General features: G+C 39.3%; 1 protein-coding gene across 1 annotated transcript; it reads right to left on the reverse strand.

Moving 5' to 3' along the window:
• Positions 1-9,268: 9,268 nt before the first annotated feature.
• Positions 9,269-13,065, reverse strand: ASCL2 (achaete-scute family bHLH transcription factor 2). Its single transcript, XM_044082417.1, has 2 exons — positions 12,226-13,065; positions 9,269-10,592 (listed from the first exon to the last, which is right to left on the reverse strand). Exon 1 carries the CDS (start codon positions 12,824-12,826, stop codon positions 12,230-12,232), a length of 597 nt encoding a protein of 198 aa, XP_043938352.1. The 5' UTR covers positions 12,827-13,065; the 3' UTR covers positions 9,269-10,592; positions 12,226-12,229.
• Positions 13,066-23,781: the final 10,716 nt, after the last annotated feature.

Genomic DNA, 23,781 nt, shown 5'->3' on the forward strand with positions numbered 1-23,781 from the left:
TATATCAACAAGCAAGAGGGGGGCATGGTCTTACCTCTTATGCAGACTAGCTCTTCAGGTTTAGGATCTGACTGTCCAGTATCAGGTGATTCTTAAGGCTGTTTATATTCCTTCAGAAAAGAACATTGTGCCTGACTCTCTGAGCGGGTCCATAACAGACTCATGAATGAATGCTTCACAGAGACATGTTTCTGGGCATTGTCCACTAGCATGGGTGCCGCCTCTCTGAACAGACATCTTCTTCTCTTTTGTACCCGAGTCAAGTCAGTTGCACACTGAGAAGCATTGCCATAGTTTTCACCGGGTCTATATTGAATGTTCGAACATTCAAAATTCCGAATCTCATATGGTCGACACCATATGATCGGATTTTTGAATGTATGAATGTTGTAACAGAAAGCTCAGTAAGGGAAGATTTCCCTTTTCTGCACTGTAATGCAATCTCGGAGTTGGTATATTTAAAGAGTGGGGGTTTGGGGGGTGCAGGGGGCTTGACCCCCTGCTTAAAAGCTTCAGGTAGGTGTTTTGTGTACTTTATTTTTATTAGACATTTGGACTTTTTGATTTTCTAATATAGACCCATTTTCACCCCTTGTACTCAGAGTAAAGCTCCTTTGTTAATCCTAAAGCAAAATCTGGTCAAACTAGCCCACTCCCCAGTAGTAGTTATGGTAAAATAAAACTGCCATAATAGACAGTCAGTTTCTGACCATTTCTCCAACCAACCTGATTGACATGGGCATCCTGATGCAACATAGTTATTGTCTCATGTATACTGAGAACCACTTACTCCTAAAACAAATACATTATGTGAGAGAGGTAATTACACTATAAATTTGGACTCCGTTCTTTCATGTAACAAAAAAAGGACATCAAACAGGTTGTCAGCACACACACATCACGTCTCAGACAAAACAAGGTCACAAAGCATAAACCCACATACTCAGAGGTACTCAGTAGAAGCTTATCAAAAGATCAGAGAAATCCTAAGCACAAACCACTTGCAAACATTGCAAAGCATATAGAATCCACTGCACATAACATACATCAGTGTCTTAGCAAATAAACCTGTAAGGCAGAAACACCTCAAAAACAGATGTCCTGGTCATAGCTGACTCTAGTGAGACACAGATGTCCCCCTCACCAGGCCGGACAAGGAGAAGGTCATGGTCAGCTGCCTGTCAAGTGCCAAGATCCATCAAATTACGCATGCACTCAAGTCACTCAACAACAATTACCGTTACGACTCTGTCATAATACATGTTGAGGCGAATAACTTGAGACATAAGGAAGAGAGACATGACTGAACTCTCAGATTGTGTGTCCCAGGCAGATATTTCCCTAGCCCTAAGCATCCTTCTACCTTCAAACAGGATGATGTCACAGTATAGACAAAAAAAATGATTTACTTCATAAATTGGCTTAGCTTCTTGGATCAGTCCAGGAAGATATAGAAATATATCAGCCTGGGAAGACATGGTTGATGGACCATGCTGCTTTGCCAGAGACTGTCATCACCTGTCTCATCTAGGTTTTCGGATACTGAGAAAGGTACTTGTCTCCCCCTTTGTGGCTTTTTTAGGCAATGCCAAAACAACAAAATTTCTGACATAAAAAAATCTACTCGTGACAAACTCAAGGTTATGCTGCTTACTGCTAGGAGCCTAAACAAGAACATCTACTCCCTGGAAGCACTCATAATCTCAGAAGATGCTGATGTCTATGCAGTCCCTGAGATATGGTTCAAGGCCACAGAGAGCACACCGACTGTGCAAGGCTACAATGTCTTCCACATATTCAGATTTCCAAAGGTTGAGGTGTATCCATCTTCATTAAAGCCATATAAACTTCAAGACTGGTTAAACAGTATGACTCTCTTGAGCTACTCCAGGTCCAACTAACTATGAGAAAAACAGGGTCTATATTACATGATCGAATGTTTAGTTGATCGAATAACTAAATGTCGATCACCCAAAACCGCGAATGGCAGTTTCCACTCAGGGAAACAAGCCATTTGGCCGTTATGCGGATTTTGCCTTGTTTTCAATGTGGAGGGATCTCAGAGTTAGTATATTTAGTTAAGGGGTGTGTGTGGGGCACAGCCCTCCACCTCATTTGTGTTTATTATTTTTTAGGTAGGACAACGGCATTGTTTCCTTGTGTGGAAACTGCTGTTTGCAGTTTTGGGTCTTCGAAATTTAGTGATCATTTAGTTATTCGATTAACTAAAACTTTAATCACGTAATATAGACCCGTAAAACATCCTACCACATCATTGCTAGCTACAGGTCCCCACCATGAACCAAGAAAAGCAGACCATCTACATGTACTTACTAGAGTCACTCACTATACAGCCAAAGACTTTGGTCATGGGAGGTTTCAACTATCCTTCCATCAACTGGGCAACATAAATGAGCACAAAAATGCTTGCCCTGAGGTTTCTGGATTTTGTCAATACAAATACCCTGGAACAGCTAGTCTGTACCCCCACAAGTGGCTCAAAGTATAAATAGGTTATATAACAAAAGGAAGAAACTGATGTCTAAGAACAAGAGGGAACTTACTCAGCAGAATAATAATACTATCCATGGCTTGAACAAGCAAATCAGATATCTTGTCAAGTCACTAGATGGGTAGCCAACTGGCTCACTGCAGAATGCATACTGTCAACGTTGGGGATTCCACCTCTACCAGTAGACCAGTTACCAGTGCCATAGCACAAGCATCTGTACTGGATTCTCTACTGTCTGGAATCTATTTCTCAGAACGCCAGGCAAAAGTAGATTGCCTGTGGCATACTGAGTTTCCTGATTGTAAACTGGGCTCAGTCACTGAGGCCCAAAATGATGATAACATATTACAAAAGGGGCTAACACAGACAAATGTTTGGTGCCAAAGCCATGGATTAAAACTAAATGCAAAAAAGTGCATTAGCCCCTTTGACAAAGAGGAAGTCCCTGCAAATTACAATACTGACAGCACCCCTCTAAACTCAAACAAAGTTGTATAAGATTTGGGAATAAAGGTTGATAGCAATCTAAACTTCAAACAGCATGTGTAACAGTGGTAAGGAAAGCATTTTACGTTTCACATCTCATAAGTAAGGGCATAGCATCCAAGATCAAGGATGTTATAACTCCTCTGTACTCGACCCTCATCATACAACTAATAGAGAACAATGCTCCCTTTTGCATGTACCTCACCAGACACCTACAGCTGGAGAGACCACAGAGGTTTCTCATGAAGAAAATTCAGGACCTCCAAAACATGACCTATATGGATAGACTGAAATCCCTGTCACTGTACTCAGCATCCTACAGGCAGCTGGGAGACGGCTTGTGCCTGGCCTGTAGAACTGTCTCTGACTCTACCCTAATGGAAATGTACCACTTCGGTAACTCAAATAGTTCGAGTCACTTGCTCCAGGAATCTCAACCTAGCCCGTGACATTAACAGAACATGCCGGAGAGACGAATACATCTCCCAGGAACTGCTGCTGCTCTGGAACAAACTCCCAGTTCATGTGAAGCAGAACTCCTCTATGACACTTTTCAAGCACAACCTAAACATTCAGATGGGAGACCATAAATTCACTATGGGGGTGGCACCTATGTCCCTCATGGACATGGGGAGTTGGTGTTGATCATAGACTCGCACTTTGAATATGGCCATCTCACCAAGGTCAATTAAGGAACACGGATATAACATGGCTAGGCTTGTAAAGGTCGTATGGCCATTAGCCTAGTAAACTCCAATGAACCTATAAATGCTGAGTTTGCTTACTCTTCCGTCAAAGCTCATCTTTCAGCTTGTCTGCCTTTGACACCTCTTTTGGCTTCTAGATTTGAGGTCAAACAATTCCTTAAAAATATCCATCATATTAGGCCTCCCAGAAAGCCTATTCCTCCTTCCTGGGACCTTGTTTGTTCTTGAGAAATTGACTCAGGCTTCTTTTGAGCCTGCAGCTTAAGCTTTCTTGCAGCATTGTACTTGGAAGACTGTTTTATATTGGCCCTTATTTCAACTAGGAAGGTGACTAAGCTCAGGTCCTTATGCCTGTACTGCCTTTTTTTTGTTTTTCATAGGGATAGTGTGTCTCATCATATTAATCCTTCTTTCATGCCCAAGGTGGTTAATGAGTTGCCTCTTAATCAGTCCATTCATTTACCCACATTTTCCCTTCTTCATAGTCTGCCAGTGATAAGGTTCTTCACACCTTACATTTACACAGACAACGCAGATATTATTTAGATAAAACTAAAACCATTTGTAAATCTAAGCAACTTTTTGTTTCCTTTCATTCTAGGTGTTTCTAAGCAACAAACTATTTATTCCTGGATCTCAAAGGCCATTTTCTTTTGTTAGTGTTTTCATGGGAAATGCATTTCTTCTGTTAAGGCTCATTCTTTCAGGGCTGTGGCTTATTCTGGTGCTTTTTTTTCAAAGGATTGTATGCCAACTCCATCCTTTAGGCAACTACTAAGTTCTAGCTACAAACATGACATTAGTTCTTCATAAGGGGTTTTGGGAAATGTTGCTGCATAATTATTACCACTATATACTGGTGACTGTTACTCAGCTGACTAGTGGACCTAAAATGTCCATTGCTGTTCTCTAAAATTGGATTTCTACTATAGACAAGGATATCAAAGTGCTCCTAAACTTAGATTTGGGGGGGGGGGTGCTCTCTCGACATTCTGGGCAAGCTGCACTAAAATGTTCAATTTGTTTTACTATAATAGGACAGTAAAATGTGGTTGCAGTTCTAGCCTTTGTCTTATCCAACATTAGATGACCACCAAAGTGTGGCCTTGTGCCACATTCATTACTGGCATTCTAAAATACTTTGAAACCTACAGATGGAGCATTATATATTACATTTTTTGCTATATTTGGCCTCCATCCACTCTGCACCCATAAACCCTACAGCCCCTATATGGATCAGTTATATGCTGGGTTAGTAGATTTATTATTTCTACAAGTCTCCTCAGACTGCTTAGAAAGGATAATGTAATTTTCAGTGTGCTGAGATATCTCAGGTGCACACCCTTTACACATCTGTAATAATCAGCTGAAGTGTTGTGCATTCCACAGTGGCCTTATGCTTTCCTAAGTTACTACTGTAGGAATTGTACTTCGTGTTCCCTTTAATGGCATTTCTGTGACTGAACTCTACCCACTCCAGCCCATCCACCCCCCCCTCCTGCTGCCCCAGCCCTTCAAGTCCAATTTCTGTGCCCTGACACTGAACCTGCTTCTGCACATTTTATTTAAAAAAATGCATTTTTTTTCTTTTATACAATAGTAAACTACTTGCTACAGTTTATACCCTGCTTGCACAGAGCACTCAGGTTTTAAATATATATATATATAAATATATGTAATTTTTTGCTTAAACTGCTTGCTACAATTTCAACCACACGCAGAGTGCTACAGTGCTCAGGTTTGAAAAAAAAAATGCAATATTGGCTTTTAAATGCCAGTATGGCACTAAAGAGCTGAATGATTGGGATGATATATAGATGATAGTAACCCAACATTTTATTCTTGGGAAAATTGCCTCTCTCACTCCACCCCAACTATGCTAGTGATGACTTTTAACAGCTTTTGGGAATAGCCCTGGAACAATAGCTGCATGCTACTTCTGACTTCATCTGTTTCCAACTTGTTCTTTGAATCAGGCAAACTCTTTATCAGTATGATTAAGGTATGTATTTATTTAAAACATTAACCCACCATTTTGTTCCCATCTACCCAGCTGTGTATCAGTCTCTTTTCCTCCAATTATCACAGTATTTCTTTCATTTATTGCATCTTCTGATTTCTGCCTACCTCTGTTAGTGTTGTTATCTTCATTGCCATACCTTTCAACCAAATTATCTTGCTAATATTACTCCACCTACAGACTCACCTGTATAGATCCCTCATGTCAACTCCAGCACCACAATGACTTGAAATTGCATGTTTGGCACATCAGTCTTGTTGATCTTCCTTAATATTTCCCTGTATACTAGAAATCATTCTAACCTACTTTGCTTGTCTACCTTCAATTGTCAAGAGACTATATGTTAGTTCCTTACCCATCAGATCCCTCGACTGCCTTTCTCCCACTAGATCAGTCAACTCCATGTGACATTTCTTACAGAACTCTACTTTACCTTACAGTCTATCCACATCTAGTTCCGAAATTGCAGCTTATTAGAGCCAAAATGTTTCACTCCTCTTCTGTGCTTACATTTCTAATTGTTTTTTTCACAGGTGTGTTATATTGACCCACTGGCCAATTTAATTTGCCAGTTTCGATACCTATTGGCTAAACCACAGCCCATTTAAACAGAAGTTTATTTTTACTAAAAATAAAAGTCTTGTTTGTCCAACATGTTAAATTCTATTCACTTTTAGTTGGAGTGCTGCTTCAAGTAGTTCAGTAGTCTATCACCCTTGAAGGCAAACAACATTTCCTTTGAGCCATCCACCTGGTATCCCCAAGTTATGTTCCTGTTAAGGCTACATTTCATTGTTTTCAAAATATGGCACCGAGTTGGACTGTGCTGATACTCTTCTGGTATATCCATGCTTCTTACACGTCCTCTTTTCTAACTCATGTCATTAAATTTAACACAGTAAGCTTGTAATCCCTCTCTCACTGCAGAATATGAATCAGGTGGGGCATCAGATTCCAACCTCAGCCATGTTACCATGTGAAGAGGAATTGCATCGGTTTTCTAGAGCCTTATTATGATCCCATAATAGCTGTTACTCTCGTATCAGTTCCCTAATCCTAATAATTCTATAATCGGCCCCTTCAAGCTCTTACGTTTAGCCTCAGTTTTTGGAGTTCTTGAAAGCTATCTTTTCATGTTAAATGACTGGATATGCGTCATTTTGGTAAATCTACACTCTTTCCCTTTTGTGAAAAAAATGTGAGCAGAGATATTGATTTAGAAGCAATCATTTTTCAAGGTCCTGTTTTAAGTCTTATATTTTTATTAAGCTTTGCTCAAGCTTATTTTCATTCCATTATAAACCAGTAAATGTCTCTGTCTCTTGTTTCTTAACTAAATTCTCCAACTTTCCCTCAGTTTGTACCTTTGAATTCTTAATTATTTACAGGAATTCCTGACGCTTAATTGGAATTATTTTTACATGTTCCATATGTTTATGCATTTATTAAATGTTACGTTTTTCTAACATCTGATGCCATCTTACTTGGAAAGCCATTGTTCTTTTCTAAATCCTTTTACTTTATATATTTGTTTAACAATGTGGTTGGTTCCATGCCAGCATGTTGTCATGTTTTCCTTTATTTCTCTTCCACAGCGCTTGTATTTCCTTAAATTTAGATTATGGTCCAGTTTTTAGAATGTCTGCATCCCTGATGTGCAGACTCCTAACTTTTTCTGTGGTTGAACACTTTACCAGCTAAGATGATAAACTATTTCCTCGCTTACTTGTTTTCAATTTGCTATTCACTTTCAGACCTTGTGACCCTCTGTCTCTCTTACAATTTGAAGCAGTCAATCTGGTGCTTTCAATCTCTGACGTGGTTTCCACTACCATTTTTTTTATGAGTACCTACTATAGGACACTGCCAATGATCTATTTAAAATTATTCCTTCAACAACACCCCTTGTTTTCGGCATCTAACTGAGATGCTGTCTGTTGTTTTTAACCTCCCATTAACCACAATGATGCTATAGTCTATATATAACATTTGGACAGATAATGCTACTTTGTCCCATTTCACAGACTGATCCACAATGCCTATGATATCCTTGTTTTGTTGCTTGGATTATTTATCTTAGAGAAGGCTGCACTTCTGATAGTGTATCTATCTGTTCTCTCTAATACATTGCGTATTTTGCTTTACATTACTTTTGTGTGGCTGTGTACTATACGTATGTCACTACTAGACTACAGAATGTTTACCAGTCAGTTACCAATTTAGAATAACAGAACTAGCACTGAATTCTTCTTTTTTTTGTGTGTATCTATTTTTTTACCTTTACACTTGGCACTTTCTCTATACTTTCCAGTTTTCCCTTATATTGTCTGTAATACTGGCATTTATATCATTAGCTTCTATATTGTTTTCAGAAGGTGGGTCAGGATCTGTACTATGTTTTTATACCTCACTCTCAATTGGCTTAAATATCTACTACTGAAAACCTTTATCATTTAGAGAGCTCATCCCGTACAAGTGCACACCATAATGCTAGCACTGATTTACATCTCTCCAAAAACACTACTAGTCCTCAATAAAGCTAAAGCACCAAAATACACAGCAGCTGTTCAACAAATTATTACATACCATGATGTTGTCTAAGTAGTAATTGCCAAGTAAGCATATTAGTAAGTTATATTAATAATGCAATTTGAATTTAATAGTATACTCCCTAAAATGGTATGCTAGATGCTATGAGATGAAATCTCCACCCAATGTGGATAAAGCATTAGCAGTATGAGTCTGTACATGACTGATCATTTTACCACTATGTAACCAAGATACTCCAGAGTTTTGAAATGCTATTGACTGAAATGATGGAAGAGTTACTTTGCATAAATCCTTTGATTACTTCTATGCACATTTTATTTCTTTGAGATATTGCAAATCTACTCCTACCTTAAGCAAATATAGTACTAAATAGTTGGGAAGTGGACAGATGCTTGATTTCAGCAGAAAACATGCTGTTGTCACTTCCCCAGCACTGCCAAGCTTTCTTCATTGGGGGGTGTCCATAGTGTGTGAGCATAAGACAACTTGCAGTGCATTATTTATAAACCCTCAATTGTATGGGAACAATTGGGTATTAATAGTCAAGTGCATGAGCTCAAAACTTACAGTCTAGTGAAATGGCATAACATAAATAAATGTATTCAAAGAAATTCATTTAGTGTACAATGCACTGTAAACATCTATTAACATTAACATGATGTGCACTTACACATCAGTTTCTTGAAGTACTGCCTTTCTTGAAACATGACTTGTTGAATTACATCTTAGGGCAACATTCTAGGTTTGTACTCACAGTATAGTATATTTTTTGCATGACATGAAAGGGTTATAATTTCCATGGATTCCTACTGTCAAAGAAATAATGCTTAAGTATATTTTTAAATGTTCTTTTCATCCAAGAATACTCTTGTAAATGAAGATAAACAATACATAACCAAATAAAACATGTATAAATAAATTTATTTATAGAAACTGTTTTACATAAAATATAATTTCTTTTTTAAAAAACAGATATGTACATTATTCATTTTGTAAAAACAGATCAAGTGCATACAAAAAGCGCCTTCAATACAAATTATATATATTTATATTTATATAAAATAAACCCTTCAATCATACCTTGGGTGCCAGTAATTATGACACCTAGTCATATTATGACTTGTAAAAAAAAATTCTGTATTCTCTAAAAGAAAATTTGTTTCAAGGCTCATACTTTACAGACTTTATGAGAATTTGTTACATCTCTGAGTTCCAAAACAAGTTAAGAATATGAAACTCCATTAGCTGACTTAAACAGCATTCTCAGAAACAACTTGCATAAACTGTTATCATTTTGCCCTAGGGGCTGTTAACTTCTATGCAAGCTATAATGGAATATTTTATTCCAATAGTGTATTATATTTCCTGTATTGGATTAATTTGAGACACTCAGCCTTAATTTGGTTAATCAAAAAATATTCATATAGTGACACAAAGCAGGAAAAAAATCATTAGCTGAAAGTAAAAAAATCATAAATCAACTGTTTTTCATTACTGGTATATGCAAGCAATGCAACCCAATCTTGCATAGCAGTTATTTAAATACTAGCACAGTACTAGAATTACATAGTTTGTCCTGTGGCAGTGATATTTACTTATGATGACCCCCCACACAAGTAAATGTTAATATGTTTCATGCTAGATTATCTTCAGAACTAGGTGAACACCCGCACCCTCCCACCAATTTTTGTTACAAATTCAGTACAGCATGAAATTTCCCATAGACACAGAACTTGCACCCTCCCACCAATTTTTATTACAAATTCAGTACAGCATGAAATTTCCCATAGACACGGAACTTGCACCTTCCCACCAATTTTTATTACAAATTCAGTACAGCATGAAATTTCCCATAGACACGGAACTGAACGGTTCTGACCACATGATTGGAAGAGTCAGAGCAGGTAATAGAGTAGGAATGTTCATACATTGAGGTGGTAGGCAGGCTAGATCTTGCTAAGATTGCAGTGCACAACAGACCAAACTGTAATGCAGTATGGTTTCCACTCGGAAAGCAATGTGGAATACACACCTTATGCAGAATTCAGGCATGAATACTTCTATAGCATGGTGATGCACTGACTACACAATACTAGAAAACGTAACTGCCATTTGTTATGTACATGATTGCACTTCTTCAGAAACGTTTTTTAAGACTTGAACTTGGCACTCTTTTAGTACATGACCGTTGAGACTGATGACAGCTGGAAGTGATTAGCGGAGCAGCTCCGGGCCATTCTCCCTTTCTGTTTGCTCTCCCTTTTGGAAAGGGACACTCAGGCACTGAATTTGTTAAATCCACACCATGCAAAGCAGCCTGTTAAAAAAAAAAAAAAAAAAAAGTTTAGTAAAAACATATGAAAAAAGAGAAGGCAGGGCTATGCAGTATTAAGCTTGGGTTATAAACATACCAGTTTCTTCATGCAAACTGTGCCTTTGGAAACAAATTCCTCCAAAATACATAACAATTGCTGCTGTTGGCCTTGGTAGACAAGTTTCTGGCCAAAGATAACTCATCAGAATTTGCCATTTAACTTAAGCTTTCAAAGATTTCACAAGCCCACACTTGCAGTTTATGCCTACCAAAATGTCTGCGTATATGCACTTTCTAGGAAAATATGTTTATATTTAAATACATAAGCAGTTGGTGACATGGTAGCTTTTTACGGGAAAATAGAATTAAATTTGTCTACAGCGTCCATCAGACACTCCCTGCAATAACATCTGACAGTAACAATATGATCTGACCAAAGTGACATAGCAAAAAAAAAATTAAATATGACAAACACGGTCAGGCCTTCTCCAGCTTAATAGTTTTAAGCCTGCACAATGTTGTTGAAATGCACATTTTCTGTTAAATTTGCACAGTAATAAAATGTCATTAAAATAAATGGGTGTAACTACCTTCTGTTTTTGGTTTAGTTAATGTGGAACTAAAAGCTTTCAGATAAGTCAATTTATTTGGCCAGTAAGTCTGTGCATAATCATGCAATAATATATACATGATCAAAGAATCCAATGAATGTAGCACAAACCACATTGGCAAATGGTATTTCTCGTAGAAAATACATACTGCCAAATGCACAGAAGTTTCACAAATCATAACAACTCTTTATCTAGTATAAAACATCTGCAAAAATGTTAACGTGTTCCCTATCATTTCAAAATATTGTATTTTCAAATAATTCATTTTTACACTTTGCTGGATAAATCGATCCAACGCATCTCTCAACCGCTTTGATTTTGTATGAGCTGTTGTGAATCTACCCACCACCCAGTTAACCCTTGTTGTGCACAAAGATACACCACTACTTTCAGGAATGTACTTACTCACTAGCATCCTCGGGGCATATAACCAATGCTCTTGGGAACAGGAAGGTTCTTTACCACCAAGCACAACGCCTTGCAGACTATGATGTACCCCCACTTCCAAATTTAACACTTGTCAATACAGACAGCTACACTACATAAGCAAGGAATGAAGCCAACAGTATTGTAGCAAAAGCAGTGTTCCAAACATCAATATTAAATAGCAGTGGGCTTTCACTTGGCAATCATTGTACAATTAAATTCGTTTATGCATACGTAAGGTGCTACGTTCCCAAAGTTTTCCAGAGGATGGCACAGTTTTTGTTCACTAGTGCTTATCCTACCTATCAAACTTTTAAAGCAGGAAATCTGGACAAAGGCACAAAATAGGGGCAGTGTTTAAATATTGCTTTTACAAGCAGATAGAACAAAAGGTTTTGCATTACAATTCATTTTTTGAAGAGTATGAGGTCTGAAACTCAAATGGTTTTCAGTATTTTTTTTACTTCAGTCTTCAATGATTTGCCAGAAAACTGCACTTTTATGAGAAACAGACCAACACAGGAGGCAAAATCTAGACAGTTAAAGAAGTATGGTGGTTATACAACAGTATAATAAAAATAGGAAAAATCATTACTTACCAAGTCAATACCTGTCGAACCAGCTCGTGAAGTCCAGCAGCTCTTGCTCTTCTGGACTTAATGCTTCATAACTGCTACCTTCATCAGAAGAGTAAGCGGAATGCGGAGAACCAGGAACCGAGCTATTGCTATGGTCTGTGGCAGCGATGGAAGGTGAATGAAGTCCACAGCTGAATGCAGCACTGACAGCATCATGCTCGTCCAGTAACTGTTGCAAGGCTCTGATGTACTCCACCGCAGAGCGCAAGGTTTCCACCTTGCTCATCTTTTTGTTGGCTGCACCGTTCGGGACGTGTTGCCGGAGCGCCTGGAATCCCATGTTCACTAGTTTAACACGATTTCGTTCACGCTCATTACGCCTGGCTACTGCAGCGGGTGGTTGCTGTTGGGTTGTCAATACATAACTCATTCCATTGAAAGGTAGTCGCCGTTTGCACCTCAATAGCTCAGGAGAACCAGATCTTTGTACTGTTGCAATCCCGTTGTCACGGGTGTTTTGCATCTTGGTGCAATCCTCATTTCCATGCTGTAGGAGTGCATGTCCTAGAATACTGCACGCGTTTGGCACGGATTGCGTGGTCAAAGCTGTTACACTTGCCATCCCTAAGAAAGACACCCACAAAGCTTCGCGGAATCAAATGGAACACTTGTGCTGGCAACCTGCTGCTGTGGCCTCGTGGCTGTCGCGTGCGTCTGTAAATACAGCCCACGATGGTGCTGAAGCAAGACTTGTGCGTGCAGTGATGCTGTCGCTAGCAATATTTATATCGGTTTTTCTTACTTCTGTCTTTGAGAAGATGTGCTTCAAAGTTTACTAGCAATGCCCTTTATCAACACGCGCCTGGCTCGCGCGCTCCTCCTCCCACCAGACCAGTCGTGCAGCTTACTGCAGCACGCCCATCTGAGATACCACGCCCTAGTGCTGGTGAGTCTTTTCTTTGATTGGATTCGCGCGCCAGGCGCGTGGCTCCTGGGGCTCGATAAACAATCCCTCCCATTCAACTCTTGGGAGAGAGCACGCGCTTTCAACCCCCTGCCCGGGGTACCTTATTTGCGTATGCATACCGCAGCGTTATAGGATGCTCACTGTGGGTTAGATTGTTTCTTTTTGACTTCACAAATTCAAAGAACACGCATTCGTCAGCCTTTGAAAATGAATAATTTGATTAATGGCTTTACGCTTCGGCATTTAAAGACTCCTAATTTTTAGGTCGGACACGTATAACATCCTGATAGCGGAAATATCCAATGTGAACTTTTTAAAGTTATAAATTCTGCAAGAGGCACAAAATTTTACCTAAGAAAGTTAATAGCTGGCATTAATTTTTAGACCTTTCTATTCAGTAATCTTCGTTAATGATTCCAATAACTAACTTTTCTATCTGAAGAGCTACACTGATTAGGAAAGTCCTCAGTCCGAAATCAAATAAAGCATAAATGTATCGGACACTTTTTTCAATGGTTTTCATTTACATAAAAGACCCACACAAGAAACTTAATTCTGTAAACCTGAAATTTGTTTTCAGGGGATGGTGCGGTAGCATGAGGGCGCATCCTTTAAATCTGTATGGAATTTTATACGAATGAAGTATATAACACCCATATACATATGCTTGTGTGTAAAGATAGAAATTAAACCACTAGGGCAACATGTTTGAAATTAAATTGGGATCATTAAAACAGATCCAGTTAATTGAGTCTACTAAGTGTCTGTTAGGGTGAGAGTTTTTTTCAGCAATTCTAATGCTAACAATGCACTCCCTGCAAAGAATTAAGCTTGCATTCATTCTAGTAACAGAAAAGTACTGAAGGCTTAATGTCAGGTTTTGTAAGGAACTCCGCGAAAAGATAAAAGAGAGTAAGAACAAGAAGCGCAGAAAGTTTTTCATTTATTTTAATCTTCAGCCATTTACAGGCAAATCTTGTATTCATATATGACTTTCATTGTAGATTTTTAATATATGCTCCTTCATTCCCTGAAAGAAATACCAGGGAGTTTTAATTAACCTTAAATTTCACGAGTGCTGTCTTTATACTGCCAACTTTGTGTGCGTTTGTGATGCTACAATTTAAATGTTCAGGAGTAAAAATGGTCAGATTCCCTGAAAAGTATTTAAGCATATTGGAAATGTTTCAGATTTCTGATTTATATATGTAAAGTGTATTTTAAGTCGCTAGTGTTTCTTATTACTTTTATTAAATTCTCGGCGGACTAGTTGCCAAGAGACAGGTTGCTCAGCATAGCTCTCAGACGTTTAGCACAAAAAATCTGGACAAAGCCAAAAATAATGGAGGGGAAAGCCCCCAATAGAGACAAAATTTAAGTATTGCTCTTATAAACTTAGAAAATTGCTAAAATAAAAGGTCTTGTTACCATGCATTTTCTGAAGCATATGAAGTCTGAAACTCAAATGCCTGTCATGATTTAATGCTTCGGTCCTCACTGATTTGCCACAAAAATCCAGAAAAACAGAAATTTTGTGAAGAACATAAATCTGGACTGTTGAGATGTCTGTTGCTCAGCTTGCTTTTGATTTACAGGGCAAACACCATTGAACAAACACTTGTTTGTTAGGCGCTACACACACACGATGAACTTGGAAGAAACCGATTTAAAGTGTTTTGGAAGTAACGACGCGTTCGTAATAAAAAAGCTGCTCCCACCACAGTAAATGTACTATTTGAAAAGACTGACATTTCTTACATTTTCATGCAATAAACACACTGTAATTGGCTTTGATTAGATTCAACCTAACCGGATTTGCAACAACACAAAAATTGTACGATTGCATAGTATGTGGGGGTTTCGTTTGTTTACTATTGGTTAACCGGGCTGATTCTTGAGCACCTTTACCACCTGAGTAACATTTAAAATACAAAATACGAACAATGGCAGTTTTCTAGCCTATATATCAACATATTTTTGGAAGGAAGCTAGAGTACCAAGAACAAACCCTCACACATACACAGGGTGAACATACAACGCCTACACAGAGTGGAACTGAAAATAGACTTGAACCTACATTTTGAAGTTCTGACTTAGTGATATTACGACGAGACACTGTGTTGAGATTGTCAATATACCTCTCCCAGTTGTACTTAGGGTTACCACCTGTCCCACTTTGCGAGGGACAGTCCCTCTTTGGGCAGTTGTGTCCTGCTAAAAAAGTGTAAAAATGGGAATTGTCCTGAGATTTTAGGACAAAATTAGTTCCTATATTTTATGCGATAGTTGCATAAAACAGTTATTCTGTATCTGAAACACCTAAATGTTATAAGAAACAGAATAAGCAACTAAAATGCTACAAGAATAACCTTTTATTTAGGCAAAAAAGGGAAGTTCTGTCCTTTGTACTGGTCGTATGTTTTGGCTTGCAAAATCTGATGTTTGTACCAAAAATGTCCCACTTTGGGCATTTAAAAAGGTGGCAACCCTAGTTGTGCTACAAAGGTAATTTCCTGACATTGTAAACTACTAGCTTAAAATTGAAAAAATACTACTAGGTAATGTGAATGTTGGTTGGACTTAAACTCTAAAACATCTGTATTTAGCATGAAGTTATGTGGTTTCCTACAGCTAATTAATAAAGCAATAACCGATGGGGTGTGTTATATTGAAGATTTACCCACCGTTGGTGTGATTAAACAAAGACAACTGTGGATAAATCTTCAATATACCACAACCACGGAGTCAGTTATTGCTATTATACAATGACATTATTTAAGAAAAAAATACTTTTCTTAAATAATGTCTTTGTATAACGGCGGATTACTGTTCTTCTGCCGGTTGTGGTACACGGCTTCTTCATTAGTACATCAATGCTTTGAAACGGAAGCAACGGAGAAAAGAAAGTCGTTGCTCCATTTTCTCTCTTTTTTTTTTTAATTGTAAAAAAAGTTTTGGGGTGCTTTATGCCAACAGACAAAAGTCAGAGCGGACTTTTTCCCCTTGGTATATTGTGGGATTTACAATGGGCACGCTGGTTGGGCTGGCCAATCAGCGTACACATTTTGGAATATTAATGGGGGGGTCATTGTATAATGTACAATAACCAGCAAAGTCAGTGTGGTATATTATAGCAATAACCCACACCTGACATGTGTGTGTGTGTGTGTGTGTGGTGTGTGTGGTGTGTCAAAGTATCATGACTCAGTGTCTCAACAGAAAAAACATTCATCACTCATATTTCAAAAATGGTTAAAAAGTCCATACCATCCAGCCAGTTCATCAGCCCCCCCCACAATCTTCTTCTATGTCATCTAACCTATTATGTAAACCAACTATAAGTGGCTCTATAATACTCACAAATACTTGTGTTGTGTTCTTTTGTGCTGATAGCTAGGTATGCTTGTGTTCTGTAGCTAGTTGCAATAGTGTGTGTGGTTCTGTTGTTTTGATTCTGTTTGTGCTGTTTGTCTTCAACATGTCAGTTAGAACATTCTAGATTGGGTTCACATATAACATGTGATCATCTTACCATCTGCTTCTCACCATATATGTATATGTATGTTGTCGATTGTAGTGAGACTTGTGCAATAGTCACTGTGTTGTGGCACTTGCATTGCATTGGGCACTTGTGTCTGCTCTAATAGGTCTTCATCTCTCACTGTCTCATGACATTGTGTGTGTGTGTCAGATTAGTACATCATTTTAGACTACGTCCTCCAGACTACAGCTATCCACATCCATCTGTCCACACTTCTTATTGTAAACAAACATGTGATGTGATCCCCTGAAAAGTTCACTCTGACTGAATTCAGCTGTGTGTGGTTGTGTGTTGTGATGTATAACTTTACTGTGTTTAGGTGTATAGGACAGCAGTCTACTGTGTCAACAGTCACGGTGACTGGTGTGTTCATTCATTTATGAGACAGTGAGTTCACATCTAAGATACACACTCACCCATTCAACACCACATCCATTCAACACTTCTTCAGCATACTCTATCTATAAAGTGCACTGTGACAAAAGTACGACGCTGATAATATGGTGGTGCTACTTGGTGTGCTGCTATTGTTGCATATTTCTATATCTACACAGGCCTACACAGGCCAAATGTCCAAATCTTTAATCATTGTGTGTGTGTTGTGTGTGTGGGTGATTGTATATTACTGCAAGCATTTTATGAACTTTTTTTCTTTTTTGCATCACCTGGACCCCATATGAACAAAGATATCTTGGCAGCATGATAGTCTTTCGTAGACCATCGCCTCAAAGGAAAAAGGTAAACTGTAAATGGTTCATTGCTCAGGCCCTTGCTTTTTAATGTTTTCACCCTGCCAAGCTACCAGTTATATCAAACCAGAACAGAACTTGTCATTTTGGATGGATGCATGGCTATGCTTAAAAGGCCCTTGTGGTCATTAGCCTAGTAAACACCTATGAACCTATGCTGGATTTACCCATGGTTGGTGTGGTTTGGTCACGAGGGTGAAGCCCGAGTGGCCAAACAAAGTCAACCGTGGGTAAATCCAGCTTTACCCACACCCAAAAGTGGGTTATTGCTATTATACAATAACATTATTTAAGAAAAAAAAATAATTACTTTTCTTAAATAATGGCATTGTATAATGCCTCCTTGCTGCCCTTCCGCAGCTGTCTGGGTATTCTGCGACAGTTCTGATGTACTGCGCATGCGTATATTTACGCAGTACATCAGAGCTGTGGGCAAATGCAATGGAGAAAGAAAGATCTCCGTTGCTTTTTACAGCCTGTCTCGCTATGTTAAATGAGTTTAACATAGCGAGACAGCTTTAAAAAAGCAACGGAGAATCTCCGTTGCTTTTTTTAAAGCTGTCTCGCTAGGTTAAACCCATTTAACATAGCGAGATGCTCCGTTGCTTTTTTTAAAAGCTGTCTCACTATGTTAAACTCGTTTAACATGGCGAGACAGGTTGTAACAAGCAACGGAGATCTTGTGTTCTCCGTTGCTGTAAAAAAAAAAAAAAAGAGTTATATTAATGGAAAAAGTCTGGGTGACCGGACCTTTTCCCATTACTTATAACTTTGATTTACAACATGCACGCTGACCAATCAGCGTGCACGTTTTGGAATATTAAGGGGGGGGGTCATTGTATAATGAAGATTTACCCACAGTTGGTGTGGTTTAATTGGGTCTATATTATAATACCAAAAATCCTTTTAAGCGAACACGAAAACACCGACACGTATTGCGCGAACCGCAATTACGTCAAACGTATGAAACTGCAAAATTCAAAAAGTCGAAGTGTCATGGTTGAGTGTCATGGTTGGCCCGTCTGCGGTACAGCTCCATAAGTAAGTGTGCGATAGTTATGGACCTTTGGGTTAGGGTGCGGGTTAAGGTAAGTGCATAGATAGTAATGTATGTAAGGTTTAGTCTAGGGTTAGACGTAGGGTTTTGGTGCTTTACTTTAGGGTTAGGAGTAGGGTTTTGGTTAGTGTATGTATGTGGTTTATTTATTTTGTTTGGGTAGGCAGTATGTAGTGGAAGGTGGAGTTGGCCGACTATGGGGATTCGACCTTTTGTATTTCGCGGTTTTGTACGTTCAACATAATCGCGTAATATGTGTCAGTGTTTTCATGTTTGCTTAAAAGGATTTTCGGTATTATAATATAGACCCATTTAATCACTAGGGAGAAGTCTGTTATTGCTATTATACAATGATATTATTTAAGAAAAAAAATGACTTTTCTTAAATAATGTCTCTGTGTAACAGTGCCATGGTGGTCTTCCGCTTTTCCTTTGATATCCTGGAGCGTTGCTGATGCACTGCTCATGCATATGGGACTTGCATTCCTAAGCTTTTGCAGTACACCAGTGCTGTGTGAAGAAGAAAACGGAGAAAGGAATATCTCCTTTGCTTTTTTTTTTAAACTAAAAACAAAACAAAAAAAGAAACAATCTGGGAGGCTTGTAATTTACAGGAGAGATGGGACAGAGGAACTGAAAGGATAATCAGGTACATTTATTTAATTTTATATAGCGTACCTGATCATCCTTTTATTTTTCACTGTGCCATCTCTGTTCGTTTTAGTCTCCAGTTTTGTCAGCTTATTAAAAAATGAAATAAAAGTACAATTTTTGTTTTATATATTACTGGAAAAAAGTCATGGGCAACCAGACCTTTTTCCATTTAGTATATGCTTGGATTTGCAATGGGCACGCTGATTGGGCTTGACCAATCAGCATGCTTGTTTTCAAATATTAATGCACTGTCATTGTATAATAGTCCATACATTATAGTAAGACATCAAATTCTGTATTAGACTGAGATCCTAGTATCAGACCCTAGCAAATACTCCACCATAGATACAATGGCAGACTCTCAGTGATCATCTACCAGTCTATATGACCAAGCATGGACATTTCACAATAAAAAAAAATAAGATTACAAAGAGGGAATGTAGCTAAGCAGTGTTTATTACTATAACTGGATTTTTACTGAATTACTTAACTGTAAACTGCTTTTTCATAGTGAGAGTTGTATTCTCTGTTTGTGAGTGCTCTATCTGTGCATTTTCTGTGTTCCAGTCAAGTAGCATAGTCTGGATACAGGTCTGCTGCATCCAGGCCTGGTTGTTTTGCTTGCTGATTTTCCTGGCAGCCATCTTGTGCTGGTAGGAGTCTGCCTTCTCTGTTACTCAGAATAAAAGGGCTGCCTGACTTTCTCTAGCACAAGTGATTGAAAGTGCAGGGGCTAGAAGAATTGGGTAGTAATCTGAGCTTGTAAATTTTTCAATTCTTCCATATTTTCTGGTATTTAAACCCTGTGCTTGTTTGCGTGTCACACACTGCTATTATGCTGATTTAAGCCATTGCAAGGTATTCCAGCTTCAAATATTCTCTTACTAGCACTCGCTCGATCCTGAGGTAGTGAACCTTCCTTACGGCCTCTCTACAAACACAAGTTACTAGTACCCATCTCAGATCTTTCCACCTTCATCCCCCTTAGCTCACCATCCTCACCGATTCTGACAAATATGGATGGACAGCTTCTTCTGCCAGTTTGGTTGATATGGACATCCTGAGATGGTGTAGCAACTGTCTCATGTACATGGACAACACTCTCTTACTACCACCTAGGAACACAATTTGTGAGACATGCAATTACATTAAAAACCTTGAGTCTATGCTCTCTCCCTCACAAGCCAGTATGCCTGGCACTGAGAAGGTTGGCTGCACAAACACAACCCCTCAAACATCAACCACACCACACAGCACACACCCACATATGTGAAGGTTCCTAACAAAAACATACCTAAGCAAAAGAGACCTTTGAGACAAAAACACATACTAACTCCACAGCCTACCACACCACACATAGTCCACATGTCTGTGTCTCACAGACATGAAGGCTTAACCATAATCCAATATATTAATCATAGGAGACTCCATTGTGAGATGCACAGAAGTACCCTTCACCGAGCTAGATAAGGAGAAAGTTACAGTAAGTTGTTTGTCAAGTGCCAGAATCCGCCACATTACCCTTGCACTCAAGTCGCTCATCAAGTACTGCTATGACTCTGTCATAGTATATGTTAGTTTGAATGACTTGAGATGTATCTCTCTGGACTATATGAAGAGAGACATGATCAAGCTCTCACTGAATGTGTTCCAGGCAGGTATGTCACTAGCATTAGGCAGCATTCTACAGTCACCCAGAATGATGCCTCAATGCAAAAAAAATGATTGACTTTAACAATTGGCTTAGTTTCTCATGTCATTTTAAGGGGATCCAGTACCTGTCTGCCTGGGAAGACATGACTGACAGACCATGATGCTTTGCAAGAGATGGCCTGCATCTGTCTCCATTGGGCTAAAGGCTCCTGGCAAAGGCTCTTGCCCTCCCCCATAGTGCCTTTTTTAGGCAATGTCTTGAGGTCAAAATTACCAGCATGAAAATCTCATCTAAATGCAATTTAAAGGTCATGCTGTTGAGCACTAGGAGTCTCAATATGAAACTGCACTCATTACAAGCATTCTTAACCCTGGAAGATGTTGACATTTGTGCAGTCACAGAAACCTAGTTCAAAGCTGTGAAGAGCACCCCAACCTTACTTGGTTACTCATCCTATCATATATTCAGACCCCAAACTGAGGGCAGCAAATTCAAAGGAGGAGGTGTTTCAGTATATATTAAAGATATACACATGTCCAGACTGGTCAAACAGTATGATGATAAGGAGATGCTCCAGGTGCAGTTAATGGCTGACAAGACATCTGCTCAAATCACAGTTAGCTACAGGCCCCCAACATTGACTCAGGGCACCCATGCTGTCTGTCTGCTCCTCTTCGAATCTATTAAGACCAGTGACAAGTGGAGTACCACAGGGTTCAATCCTAGGTCCTCTCCTGTTTGGTATCTACTTCTCTGATGTACAGGCTAACACAGAAGGTCTTTGGCTAACAAAGTTCACAGATGACTGCAAACTAGGAGCCATAATCAAATCTCCTAACGATGTGGACATCCTAGAAAAGGGCCTCACTGAGACAGATGCCTGGTGTCAAAGCCATGGCCTCACGCTCAATGCCAAAAAGTGCATTGTCATCCCTTTTGGTAAAAACGCTGTACCCATGAACTACCACATAGGTGGTAGTCTACTTAACACGGAAAGTGTGATGAGACCTTGGGACACAGGTGGGACAGTAGTCTCTCCTTTGATAATCACATCACCACAGTAGTCAGGAAGTCCTTCTACATGGCACACCTCATCACAAAAGGTTTCTCATCCAGGAAAAAAGAGGTCATTGTTCCCCTCTACTCATCACTCATTAGACCCATTATAGAGTACAATGCCCCTTTTGGTATGTACCTCACAAGACATCTACAATAACTGGAAAGGCCACAGAAATACCTCACAAAGAGGATTACCGGCCTCAAACAGATGCCCTATGCAGACCATCTAAAAAAAACTCCAGCTTTACTCTGTCACATATCGCCTACTCAGAGGCGACCTCTGCCTAACATAAAAAGCTATGTCAAACCCAGAGCTGTTGGATATGCTCCACATAAAGAAATCCCAATCCTTCTGAGCTACATGCTCTAGGGACCTAAACCTAAACCTTGTCACCACAATAAACAGAACATGCTGGAGGGATAGATTTCTGTCCCAGAGACTTCCCATTCTCTTGAACAAACTACCTATCTATATCAAACAAAGCTCCTCATTAGCACTCTTCAAGAAAAATCTTGATGATTGGATGGGAGATAGGAAATTCACCCCGGGGATCACTTCTGTGGCTCTGCTAGACAAGGGCACAGGAAAATCATTTTCTTGGATGGCAAAAGCCAGGGTACCATTTGGCTAGGCTTATATAGGCCCTAGGGCCAATAGCTTAGTACCTACCTATGAACCCTATACCCTGATTCTGGGCAATTTTAACTACCCAACAATTGATTGTAAGAACTACTCAAGCCAGAACACAAATGCTCAAAGATTCCTTGACTTCATCAATGCCAGTGCCTTGGACAGCTGTTTGATACCCCCACAAGAGGTGAAAACATCTTGGACTTGGTACTAACCAACACAGGAAACCACTGCAGCACCCCCCCCCACAATGTCATAATCCCTGGTAAGATCAGACCACAAAGCAGTCACCTTCAAAGCCATCATCTTCCCTGACCCCTCCCCCCTCACTAGGGTTAAACAAAAAAAAACTTCTCCAAAGCTGATTACAACCTCCTGAGCGAAGGTCTAAACAGCTTCCCAGAACCCTCCTCAACAGTAGGAACTGGTACTAATGTCAAAACCTACACCAAAGTACTATACAACCATTTATATAAATGCATGGCTTCAGCAGTTCCTGACAGGACAAAATCCTCCTCCTGAAGGAAGAGTAAACCTATCTGGTTGGACATCAGCTATAAATAAGCTCTACAACAAAAGGAGAAATTGCTGACCAGGACCAAGAAGAAACAGGTGCCAAATTGTAAGCGATCTCTTCTTGGCCTAAACAGGTAAATAACGGTATTAGTGAAGTCTTCCAAAGCTAACTTTGAGTCCAAACTGGCCATATCTACTAAAGACAGTCATGAGACCTTTTTCACATATGTCCAGAATCTAAGGAGAAACACCCAAGTCTGCTTAAAACTGATGGTCAAGGACACCACGTACACAAATGCTGTGGATATAGCCAACCTGCTGTAATACAGGTTCAGTGAATACTTCACCCCTTTGCCCTCCATTAGTAATCCAGGATATCCCCAGTACCCTGACCCCACCCCTTTTCTCTAGGGAACAAGTTATTACCACTCTTTCAAAGGCTGAAAACAAAGCTTCCAATGGGACTCTATAACATCCTAGGCTGCATCTTGCATCAACTCAGGAACTGGCAGCACCATTAGGCACCCTATTCATCTTAAGCCTATGTACCGGTTTCATCCTAGCCAAGTGGAGGATGGCCAATGTCATCCCCTCTGCAAAAAGGTGGAGCATCCACTGATCCAGGCAATTATAGACCCATCAGCCTAACTAGCCTAATTTGTAGGGCCATGGAACACATTATCGTTGACCGCATTAACAAGGACATTGAAAACCTCCAGACATTTGATCCAACACAGTTTGGGTTAGTC

This window comes from Protopterus annectens, chromosome 9.part0 (assembly GCF_019279795.1).
Source record: "Protopterus annectens isolate FY-2018-M chromosome 9.part0, PAN1.0, whole genome shotgun sequence".
NCBI lineage: Eukaryota > Metazoa > Chordata > Ceratodontiformes > Protopteridae > Protopterus > Protopterus annectens.